The following is a 12,792-nucleotide window of genomic DNA, read 5'->3' on the forward strand; positions in this document are numbered from 1 at the left end:
AAATCCACGTTCGAGAAACATGTGGCAAGAATTGGCTTGCGGAAATTATCTGAACTCCCATGATAGTTGTCATCAGGGGGAGGCACAGACATCAGGGGGAGATGTCTACATGTTCATCTCAAAAGCATGAAGGGTGTGTTGTGCTCTTTTTCCCTTTCGACCGAGGTTATTTTTATCCCACTGGGTTTTTGTTACTCGGCAAGGTTTTTAATGAGGCAACAAGAGAAGCACCATGTTATCCAGAAACAAACTCCACACTCAACGCGCGTTGTGCTCTTTTTCTCCTTCGACCAAGGTTGTTTTTCCCACAGGGTTTTATTACTTGGCAAGGTTTTTAACGAGGCAAATTAGAAGCGCACCTCCAAGACAATACTACTGACATGATATATCCAAGGGGGAGTGTTGTAGTAAATAGGTAAAATGTCTATATCATGGAGTATGCACTTAAGAAGTGGAGAATGTGTGGTTTGTATGAAATGCACATTGAGAGGTAGAGAAATTGTGTAGCAAATATACTAATGTATGTAGGGCAAATTTACACTACTTTGTAACCCTATATAAACCCCCTCAATATGAGAAGAAGACTCACCAATTCACTCTTCAGTTTCTCTGAAACATGAAGTACATATTAGAAGCAAACATATATATATGAGAGGACAATGACATATTTGCCCTGTTTCCTGATATACAAATCCCTAGCAGCTAGGAGAAGAGAAGATTTTCAGTGTCATGATGGTTGAAAATTAACTAACATGAACCGTAAGATACGTGTCTGACAGGAGTGACAGCCTCTTTAACTCTCCGGCCACTTCTTCCATTGTTGGTCTTTCTGCACTACTCAACTTGAGGCATTGCTTTGCGAGTTCTGCGACTGCTCTGACTTGTTCTTTGTTTTCTTCCTTAACTTGTGGAGCAAGAATCTGAAACAGGCTATTTTGTTGATCCATGGACAAAAGGAAAAGACAAGTTATGATCCGTTGATTTTCTGGTCTATTAAAGGATATGGGCTTCTCTCCAGTTAAAATTTCTACCAAAACGACTCCAAAGCTGTAGACATCACTCTTATCTGTCAATTGGCCTGTAACGAAATACTCTGGGTCCAGATAACCGAGTGTCCTCTGCACCAATGTACTTATCTGGGACTCATTGCTAGGGACTAAACTTGGAGGTCCAAAACCAGCAACTTTGGCCAAGCAATCAGTTAGTAAAATGTTGGAAGATTTGACATTTCCATGAATGATTGATGAAGAATGCAAATAAGCAAGACCTGCTGCAGATTCTGATGCTATCTCCATAAGGATATCCCAATGTGGCATTGAAACTTTCCCATTTTTCCAATCATGAATGTAATCGAAAAGGGTCCCGTTAGAGGTGAATTCATAAACCAAAATGGGAGCTTCAGTCTCTAAGCAGCAGCCCAAGAACTTGATCACATTTTGATGGTTGATATGGGCAAGAGTGATAATCTCATTTATAAAACACTCGATTTGGCCCTCCTCCACTAGTACCTTTTCTTGTGCAAAAATGATCTCCATCACAAGCTCCTCGGCTGTGAAAATTTTTGTGCATCCTGCTCCAGGTCCATGAGAATTAGCAATATGCTGCTCTAACAATAACCCTCCATTTTTTTTGAACAACTTGAATTTAAGATGAATGAAGATGTTTTTCTTCACACTAGAATAAATACCCAAGAGCACGTACAAAAGCAGAGAAAGAAAGAAGTAACAACCTGCAAGGTAAATTGCTTTGAGTTATATCTATATATGCAAGTGTATTATATATATATACACCTTAATTTGCTAAGAAGTGGTATATTTAGCAAAGTAACTAATAGGAACTAGGGTAGAGAAATACCTAAAATGAAAGGGACTGGCAAATACATAGGGGAAGCCAAAGAAAACATCGAACCATGATTTCCTGATCGTTTCTGTATAGATCGTATAATTCCAGACCGATATGAACAAGCATCGAAGGTCCTAGGAAGTGGACAAACACCATAGTAACAGTACTCGGGTACTTCCTTCCACTCCTGTTCCTCGATAGCTTAAGGAGATAAAATTTGTCAACAGAGTTTATATATGCATACAGCTGAGCAATACAGACTTCTATAATCTACTGATTCTATGTAAAATAAAATCTGCAGTTTCGGCTGATTATCAATGATCAGATATATAAGTAGACTTGCAAAAGCCTAGATATATACTAGCAGCTGGCAATCCATTGTAAATCAATGACAAAAGTGGAAAATATGATCTCATAATAGGAAAGAATGAAATGATATATAGCGACTGACCTTGGCATACATCAGTGGGATGAAGTGTCTTTGTTTCATAGTTATAGGCATATGCATATAACCCAAAGCCATAGCCATATTCATTGCCATAAGCATCCCCTTGGATGCTGCACCAATACCCAAAACCGGCTAAACTCAAAGCTTTCTCAAAACAGAAGTTAATATTAGTAGCATTGTTATTGCTTTGCCTAAAGTCAACCCCGTCGCTCAGATAAAATTCTTTTGCTCTTTTTACGTCAAATGGGAAGGGAATTCTGAGGCTGGAGTTGGCTGATAATGCATTCGCTGTGAACAAAAACAATATGGAAGCAGCTAAGCTAAACCAACAATAGATCATGTTGTGCAAGAAATATATGACCTCCTATCACAAATATGCTTTTCGTTTTATCGATCTCTCTCAGCAATGAACTACAGTAGTTATGGCTGGTTTGTATATAACGTACTAATCTGGTCAAATATTGTGTACGGAAATAGTGTTGTTCCTTTCCATTTTCTTCCTTTCACGTGAAGATAGTTGAACTAGAGCCTCTTATTTTAATTTAAGGTCACCTCTACTAATCTGGTCAAATATTGTGTACGGAAATAGTGTTGTTCCTTCCCATCTTCTTCCTTTCATGTGAAACTATCGCCTCTTATTTAATTTAAGGTCACCTCTGGGTTTTTTTTATAATTTCTGGAACAATTCCTCTTGTCACGTTATATCAAAGCCTCTGTTTCCTTCATCTCTTACACTACTAGCAAAACAACAATTACCCACAGACTTTCTCACACGGATTTCAGTGTGTAATAGCTTTTACCCACGGTACACGCACAGATTGAGTTACCGTGTGGTTTGGAGGGGGGGTAATACTCATCTCACACGGATTATTTTGTCCGTGTGAAATACTTACGTGGGCCCCACTATAATTCCACAAATATAAATTACCGGAATTAGCTGCAATCCGTGTGAACAACTCTATTTCACACGGATTTCTGTGCCAAATATGTACCTATCTCACACGGATTTCTGTGTCAAATACATACCTATCTCACACGGATTATTTTGTCCGTGTGAATATTAGAAGTGGGCCCCACTATCTTTCCGTAAATATAGATCACCGTAATGGAATGCATCCGTGTGAACAACTCTATTTCACACGGATTTCTGTACCAAATACGTACCAATCTCACACGGATTTCTGTGTCAAATACATACCTATCTCACACGGATTATTTTGTCCGTGTGAATATTAGAAGTGGGCCCCACTATCTTTCCATAAATATAGATCACCGTAATGGAATGTATCCGTGTGAACAACTCTATTTCACACGGATTTCTGTACCAAATACGTACCAATCTCACACGGATTTCTGTGTCAAATACATACCTATCTCACACGGATTTCTGTGTCAAATCCTTTTACCCTAACTCTCACTGATTTCTGTGTGTAAAAGTAACAGCATGTTAAAAAAAAAAAATTCTGCTAATTAATTTGCAACCTAAACATAATAATACTTTTATTTTTTATTCAAAAAAAAAAAAAACTTTTATTTTTCTACAATTTAAATATATTACAAATATTTACAATAAAATGAACAAATCCACAACTCAATCGAAAATATTTAAACTTTACATTCATAGCAAGATATTTTTTTACATTTCATACCAATGCTAATTAGAATAAAAATTAGTACATGATCATCAACAATGCAAGTACTACTAATTTCATTGTCTGCCCAAGCTGCAACATTCCAAGTGAAATGTGAAATGTTTGGATGAGAGCTTGACATAACCGAACTTTGTCTTTGATTACCGGTATTCGACTGATGGCAACCAAGACAATGTCATAGAGTAACACGTCTCAAGCAAATTGAAAATCAATATAGGTAGGTAATTTCTGAAAGACCCACATTTGTGACAGTCCTACGATCATCATATCAAAATTACAAGTCTAACGGATGGTCCGATCTTCACATATCACAAATCGAACTATCAAAATTGATCGAAATTGTAAAATTCACAACTAAATCATACGATATCCAAAAAAATCCGTGTGTGTTGTTATTTTGTGGAAATTTTTCTGGTTTTAAGCAGCATTATGCACTGAAATCTGTGTGTTTATAGTATTTCACACGGAAATCCGTGTGAAATACATTTGCATTTACTACAGATATCCGTGTGAATTTTCCTCGGTAACCCAATAGCTATCATCTATTGTTATTTAAATATTTACAACAGCACCCACAGTAATCCGTGGGAATATCCAAATATTGAGCGGGAATAAATTGATTGGCCCGCCCTTGTTTTTTTAAACTAAATAATTGTCATTCAATTGCAATTTGCTGGGTATAAGCGGAATTTCCACGTCAATCCGTGTGAAATACATTTACCTTTGCTACGGATATCCGTGTGTATGTACTTAAGAAATCCACGGAAATCCGTGTGTAATACTACTACGGGAGGGAAATTGAATTTGTTCCAAAAAAGTGAGCGGGAAAAAATTTACCACGAAAATCCGTGTGAGATACATATATATATACCACTGATTTTCGTGTGTATTTATCTCGGTAATATATAACTGTCATGTTAATTATTGTTTACACTGAATTCTGTCTCTATTCTATTTTTTTCACACGGAATTTAGTAGCTAATTTTTCTTCTCACACAGATATCCGTGTCTACATTTCACACAGATATTCGTGTGTTGCTCATTTCACAGATAATTCTGTATTAAACACTTGTTTTAACGGAATTCTGTAGCTAATAGAGTTTTTCACACAGAATTCTGTAGCGAATGGTTCTTTTCACACGGATTTCCGTGTTAACATTTCACACAGATATCCGTGTGTGTTACTTATTTCACATAGATGTCTGTACCAAAAACCGGTCAACCCTTTAAACGCTACTACTTCCCTAAGGGGAGCCGAACCTTGAGGAGATAAAATTTCAGAAATTTTTACATTAGTTGATATAGCTTCTACCCATGAGAGCATGAGAGTTTACAGATCAAAAAAATAAGTTACGAGTGAGCGGTTATGAGCATATTAGTTTTATGTAGTCTTTAAAATTTAGGGTTGACCTACTAGATAGAAACCCAAACGACAACGAAAATAGCTAAAATTTTGAACACAACCATTTATTCTTATCATGATAACATCCTACGGTCGATTTTGATAAAGTCTATTTCCTACGCATTGTTGCTTATGGTAGGTATACTTTTCATTATAACTAATAAACTAGTTATACCACATTAGTAGACATATAAGAATTTTGTGCAATCCAAAAAATAAAAATAAAAAATTGATAAATTTGACATTACTCATCTATTTATAGCGTATTAATAGGTACGGTGTAAAAAAATTAACTCAATCCGCCGTTCTTTCAATATCAAATAAGTGGTGAACTTTATATACACATATACTTTTTCACACGGAATTCTGTAGCTAATTGTTCTTTTCACACGGATATCCGTGTGAATAGGTTTTAGTTTTTACACAGACATCAGTTACTGTTGTTTATTCACACGGATTTCTGTGTGTAGTCTCCTTTTTCACACGGAATTTTGTAGCTCATTGTTCTTTTCACACGGATATCTGTGTCAACATTTTCACACGAAAATCCATGTGTATTACTCATTGCACACAGAAATCTGTATCAAATACTTATTATAACGGAAATCTGTCCCTCCATAATTCACATAACAAACAAAATTAATGATCCCGAAATAAACTAATTTCGGATTTTCACACAGAAATCAGTGTGAATTGATCTGCACACAGATATCCGTTTAAAAATATTTTATCATTTACACAGACATCTGTTACTATTGTTTATTCACACGGATTTCCGTCGATATTGTTATTGTATAAATCACTGTAGAGCTCAATTATGTTCTTTTCACACAGATATCTGTATCAAATGCTTATTGTAACGGAAATCCGTCCCTCCATAATTCACATAAAAAAAAATTAATTATTTCGAAATAAACTAATTTATAATACGTACAGAAATCAGTGTGAATTGATTTGCACACAGATATCCGTGTGAAAATGTTTTAGTTTTTACACAGATATCTGTGACTGTTGTTTATGCACACGGATTTCCGTTGATATTGTTATTGTATAAATTATTGTGGGCCCGATTATGCTCATTTCACACGGATTTCTGTTAGTATTTCTATTTCACACAGATTTCTGTGGCTTTTAACTACAGTAAATCCGTGTGTATTGTTATTTTGCTAGTAGTGTTATCTTAATTCTTATATATAGCTTATTTGGCACGGAACTCATATTTAATTAATTGACAGACTTTGGACGTTGGTCTTCTCATTTGTTATTGGTAATAATGTACAACAATGAAAAATATAATTGAAAATGATTTTATTATTGATCAAACTGATAAAATACCGTATATTACATTAATCGGAATAGTATTTGTGTGAAGAGAAACAAACTGTCCCCGATTCAACTGGTTCAGAAACACTTTTAATATGTATCTCTCAGGACACTCTCAGCTTTTTGTTTTAGTTGTCTAATAGTTGTGCATCCAATGGCATTACCACCATCTCACTTGGAGGCAACTCACTCTTGACTTCAATTTCCTTATCAGTCAAACTTGATATGGCAAACCAATGTTAGTAATAGTTCTTTCTACACCACCAGAAAATTACCATTCCTTTACAAAGTGCTTAGTGGCCAAGAAGATCACCTTTGGTTGAATGGTAACACTATTTGAAGTAAAACCTTATTACCCTAAAATAGTAACACTTCTTTTCACTATTGACACACCTGTTTTAAACAATAAGCTCATTATAAATTTTCTCTTATTCATTATTCTTCCTTTTTCTTCTAATAAATCTGCAAATACAAAAGAAGAAAAAAAACACCAACCTTGACTTGACAGACTGGAGAAAGCAACAAAACACATACCTCTTTTGCTCCCAAAGCCCGTCTCCTAAACTCGATCACAATCTCAGCACACACCTCTTCCAAAACGAACCCAAGCCTACCTCGCAGAGATATCCAACCAGCCATATATCCACCAGTAAAAGCACATTAAGTTCATTTATTAAATCAGAAATGTAATTAGTTTAGGACAAATGGTGACCAACAGAGTGTCTACAGCTTCCCAAGCCTATAAACAATGGAGATCACTTGGATCTTTTATGGAAAATAAGGATCCAAGTTGGCTAATCATAAATTGAAAATATCTACTACATAGACCATGTTCAAGATAATGCAGTCTTCACCCTGACAAAGAGTAATGTATATGGTTGACTGACTATCAAAACAAAGAGGAATTGAGAACTGAACCAACTTGTCCCAAGCTCTAACACTCGGTGGAAATCTTTAAACAGTAACTTGGCCTTGAAATTCGGTTTATAATCACAGGTATGATAACCTCTACACAGGTACTTGGACTTAAATTTAAAGAATGCGGCTATGAACTAACTTCTTTGTTCACCAGTAAGGCCATCAAAAGCCATGCAAAAGTATACCAACAAACTACATCCCATATTCCATATTTTAATAAGGGCTAAAGCCAATCAACAACTGGTTATGGACAGAACATTAGTGTTTAATCAGAAAGGCCATCCTCACAATGGTAAGGAATCAATTAGGAGTGCGGCAACACCATCTTTCATCACTTTTCCCACTCAGGTGTACTCATCCTCCCCTTTGTAAAGGACAACTTTTCTCAAGCAGTTATGATGAATCGAAGTCCCCTATTAGGACAGTTGAATAAATAAATCTATTCCAGATAATGATTCAAACTAATCAGGAGAGACAAAACCTATGAAGCCATCAAAACACGCAAGGCAAGATTGGATCTTTATGGTCAATAGATGATTACACAGATTCGAAAGTAGGGACTAAAGAAGATATATGTCCCCATAATCACATTAACTACTCACAGATTCAGTTTTAGTGCTCAAAACATATTGATCCCAATCGCGGGGTGTTCTAAACAAACAATACGACGAACAATCCAAAGCAATAAAGGTTGAAAATTGAAGACCTCTGATCTCAGATGATGAGGTGAGAACTTGCCTCTGATCTCTCTCTATCTCTTCGTGCAAAGCAAAGAAACACAACCGATCGTTCTTGATAATTGATAAAGCTAGAAGTGTAGATAGACTTTATCTGATAGAGGCCTCCAGATGCAAATACCCAGGACCAATGGCAACGATGTAATTTTTTACAAAATAAGGACAGAACCGTCATTTGATAATCTGCTCGGCTCCACCCGCTACTGTTACTCGGCTTAGTAACAGTAACCATCCCACCAACTTTAGTAGTATGTATAATTCAATTTAGAGTGTTTAAGTCTATATATTATGATCATCATTTATCAAATATTCAGGTTGGACTGCAAATCAAACTATAGAAGATACATACATTAGATTGAAATTGAAGAAAACTGCCATTAAATTAATTATGAACATATAGAGGAAGATGTAACAAAGTAACTATCTGAGCTATATGAGATAGCTGTGTAGGTGTGGTTCAACTCAACATTTTCAACTTCCTGGCCACTTCTTCCATAGCAGGTCTTTCTGCACTACTCAAACTGAGGCATCTCTTTGCAAGCTCAGCTACTGCTCTGACTTGTTCTCTGTGTCCCTGTTTTATGACTTGTGACCCAACAATCTGATCAAACAGACCACTTTGTAACTCCATGGACGATACAAAATGGGAAGACATGATTCTTTGACTTTCTGGTCTACCAAATGATATTGGCTTCTCTCCTGTTACAATCTCTAACAAAACCATTCCAAAGCTGTAAACATCGCTCTTACCTGTCAATTGGCCTTTATGAAAATAGCCTAGTGTCCTCCGAACCAATGTGCTTATCTGTGATTCATTACTAGGCACTAACCTCGAAGGTCCAAAACCGATGACTTTGGCCACAAAATAATAAGTTAACAATATGTTGGAAGACTTGACAGTTTCATTGATGATTGATGCAGAATGCAGATAAGCAAGGGCAGCTGCTGATTCTGAGGCTATCTTTAGAAGGGTATCCCAAGGCAATGAACTCTTCCCATTGGTATGATAAATGTAGTCAAAAAGGGTCCCATTAGAGGCCTGTTCATAGACCAGTATAGAAGCTTCAGTCACCAGACAGCAGCCCAATAACTTAACCACATTTTGATGGTTGATTTTGGTAAGAGTGATAATCTCATTTATGAAATGCTCGACTCCATTATCTCCTGGACCAAATATGTGACTCTTCTTATGACAGTTGATGGTCATTTCTAGCTCCTTGGATGTAAAGATTGTTGTACATCCTCTGGTTGAAGCATTAATATGCTGCTCCAACAATAACCCTCCATTTTTCTGGAAGAAGTTGGATTTTTGCTTAACCAACTTCTGTTTCTTCATATTGGAATAGATCTCAGTGATCCCAAACACAAGAAATAAGCAACAAAAGACAAGACCTGCAAGTTTTCAGCAAGTTAGTTATCTATGCTCCTCTGCTAAAAATTCTAAATCATAAAAAAAAAACCATGACAATCATCGATGTGTTATGGTTCAGGCCAAACTACCTACTTACCTAGAGTAAAATTTGCCCGGAAGACTTCGCTGTTTGGAAGGTAACCTCTACCACTTTTCATGTGGTATGCCAATTTATCATGTGTGCCAACTTCGATGAGTAGACGTACAGATTGTTTATCACAGTTGTGAAAGACACCTAGTTTTTCATAGTATGGTTGTCACGCACTACTGATGTTTGCTACCATGGACAAAGGAAAGATGAGGCTGGACTTGGATGGTGTGCCAGTTGTAAGACTAAAATGGACTTTATCATTAGTTTACGTCGAGTCATCAACAACTTACCAACTTACGCAGAATAAGTAATTGGAGAATCTTGAGACTTTAATCCTAAATGCTTTATTTATGGTATATCCACGTAAGTAATGGAGGTTATTAAGTTAACCTAAAAAGATATGCAATTACATTAGGGATTTGGACTTGAATTGTTTCCTTTATGGGAGGTTACAGAATATCCAATTCCCTATTTAAAGCTTAGGTCCCTGCACTCTCTCATACTCTCGGTAATACAGTTCTTGCCCCATACAAAGAATACCAAAATTGAGATGCAGTGCAGAAGACTTAGGCTTGGATTGAGTGACCATTTAGTTTAAAGGTTCATGATCCATTTCTGATTTATTTTTCTTATTCTTACTTTTATACAATTATATCTGTATTTCTTGTGAAGCGATCTATTGACTTTTCAGTTTAAGATTACATGTGGTATCAGAGCCACCTTCACAAAATATAGATCATTGTCGATAATCATTTTGCAGTAACAAGAAATTGGTTTTCACATGAACCCTAGAAACTGACAATGGGTCGAAGTTTGTTTCTATATTATCATCTTTTAATGTGTTTTTCTTTTATGTGAGGAAACCGAAAATTGGGTCGCACACTATATTTGTACAATGAACTAAAGAAGAATTGGGTCTCAACTCATTGCTCGACTATCATCTTCCATGAACCAAAAGCGATGAGCATGATCAAAGGGCAAGAACTGAAAGAAGATGATTTAACCCATCGTTGGATACAGACTAGACAAAACCCAATGATATTCCCCGGACTGTGACGGAAACAAACCAAAGTCAAAGTGACGGTGTCGTCGAAATCTTTTGTCGAAGGGAACAATCTTAATCCGAAAGCTCAGATATGGGCATATTTCTTTTCTCTTATGTGGTATCTAACAACGATGATGAGTCGAAACGTCATGCAATCCCAAATTCAGAAAGCTGGAACGGACAGATAAGCAAATTTATTTTGCTTTTGTTTTGAAGTCTCATATTCTTTGAAATACCAATAACCATATATGCTACCCAGATTTATTATTTTCATGCTTGGTTAGGGACTAGTTCAAATTAATCTAAACTTGTGAACATCAAGCGGTGTTATGGATATAACAGGCTTGTTTTAGTCCATGAAGGACATTCATATATTAAACAAGTGTGTGTATGCATCTGTTTGAATTCGTCTCTGATTTTGAACAATGGCCTTTTGAATCAATATTCTTGATTTTAATGAGGAAAACAGTATAATGACCAAGCATATGGCCTTTTGAATAGGTGTCTTCCTTTTTTTTTTCTTTTTTTTTTCTGTCACATCAAGTTCCCCATGCATATGGATAATGCTCTTGTCTTGCCTTAGTTTCTTGCTTTTGACCAAGCAGATAATGCTGCGCAACCAAGGTAATATTTAGTATCAGGATGTAAATGAGCAGGTATGTCAACTGCATATTTTATGATTATGTGTTGCTGCACAAGCTTAAGGATATCTTCGCATACACTTCATGTATATACATATATGTGTTTGTGTGTGTGTCTTGGTATATCTTGCAGGTGATGTATATAGGTTCATCATTTCAATAAGCCCTTTAAAGTGTAACTTGTACTACTTCTCCAAACATGTCCATCGACTTGATCGTTCCTGAAGGTTTGATGCTCATCATCCTTATGCTGACAAATTTTTGAAGGGTGCATAATTAATAGCATGAAATGAGTATAGCATGGGGACCTAGTCTGAGGCCCTATATATAAAGTATCTATTTAGGGTTTCATTAAAAACATTATCGAATTGTCGAATGACTCTATTGCTGTGTCTATTTTGGCTTAAATCGATCACTTGTTTTTAGTAAATCAGTTTAACTGGTTTGAACTACTAGACCAACCTTTAGTACTGATGCACTCTGAGCAAGCGCATAATTTAACCCTATAAATATCATTAGTAGCATAAGCAAGTAGGGATCGATCTAATCCGGGGATTGAGGGTACACCTGTCAATGTAGGACAATTACACAATTAATAAAGACACAAAGTATATTATTTACAAAAATAAAATAAAGTATATACATAATTACGAAATTAAGGGGGGATTTAGGTTTTGGTTTTCGGAAATAAACTAAGTAAAGAAAACAAAAAAAAACTAAAAACATAATTACACGAATGGAATGAGAGAACAAAGATCAAAACCGAAACTATGATCAAATTCGATTAAACCCTAATATTGTTCATCTAAGTCATGAGAAAGGAGTTGATCATGTGAAATATTTGAAAGCAAATAATTTCCCATTTTTTACTTTTCAATGCTAATTAACTTAAGTGAAAGCACAAAGATTAATCCTATCAAACATGTAATCAAGCCCTAGAAAGCTAGTCAATCATGACATGTTTAATGCATGAAACACATAGAAAGGCTATCAACTCAAGTGTGCAACTTAGTATGAAAAAGTCCACCTAATTGCAATCCTCTTTAATTAAATTCGGTTTTTGTCCAAAACCTTTACTACTTCAATTCAAGTTACACAAAACAAAAAGTTGATTTCATGTTCTTAAATCTAGCACCATTCATATCAAAACCCTAAGTGTTTCAAACCACAAAAGATTAAAATACAAAAGATATCTATAAAGAAAATTTAATTAAACAAACTCACATAAGCAACTCTCGAATTACAATAATAGAATCTGAAAATTTCATTCAATCATATAAAA

The 12,792-nt window shown here is 35.7% G+C and overlaps 2 protein-coding genes across 4 annotated transcripts; both read right to left on the minus strand.

The window, feature by feature from the left end:
- Positions 1–571: 571 nt before the first annotated feature.
- Positions 572–2,681, minus strand: LOC112188708 (putative wall-associated receptor kinase-like 16). 3 transcript variants are annotated; one of them, XM_024327883.2, is made up of 3 exons: positions 2,294–2,681; positions 1,855–2,043; positions 572–1,570 (listed from the first exon to the last, which is right to left on the minus strand). In XM_024327883.2, exons 1-3 carry the CDS (start codon positions 2,628–2,630, stop codon positions 744–746), a joined length of 1,353 nt encoding a protein of 450 aa, XP_024183651.1. In that variant the 5' UTR covers positions 2,631–2,681; the 3' UTR covers positions 572–743. The 3 variants fall into 3 exon arrangements, with proteins under 3 accessions (XP_024183651.1, XP_024183650.1, XP_040371391.1); XM_024327882.2 differs by having other exon boundaries at positions 572–1,729; XM_040515457.1 differs by lacking the exon at positions 1,855–2,043 and having other exon boundaries at positions 572–1,729.
- A 6,098-nt stretch (positions 2,682–8,779) lies between these two features.
- Positions 8,780–9,658, minus strand: LOC112184386 (wall-associated receptor kinase-like 22). Its single transcript, XM_024322644.1, has one exon. It carries the CDS (start codon positions 9,656–9,658, stop codon positions 8,780–8,782), a length of 879 nt encoding a protein of 292 aa, XP_024178412.1.
- Between the last annotated feature and the right edge of the window lie 3,134 nt (positions 9,659–12,792).

Source organism: Rosa chinensis, chromosome 2 (assembly GCF_002994745.2).
Source record: "Rosa chinensis cultivar Old Blush chromosome 2, RchiOBHm-V2, whole genome shotgun sequence".
Lineage (NCBI taxonomy): Eukaryota > Viridiplantae > Streptophyta > Magnoliopsida > Rosales > Rosaceae > Rosa > Rosa chinensis.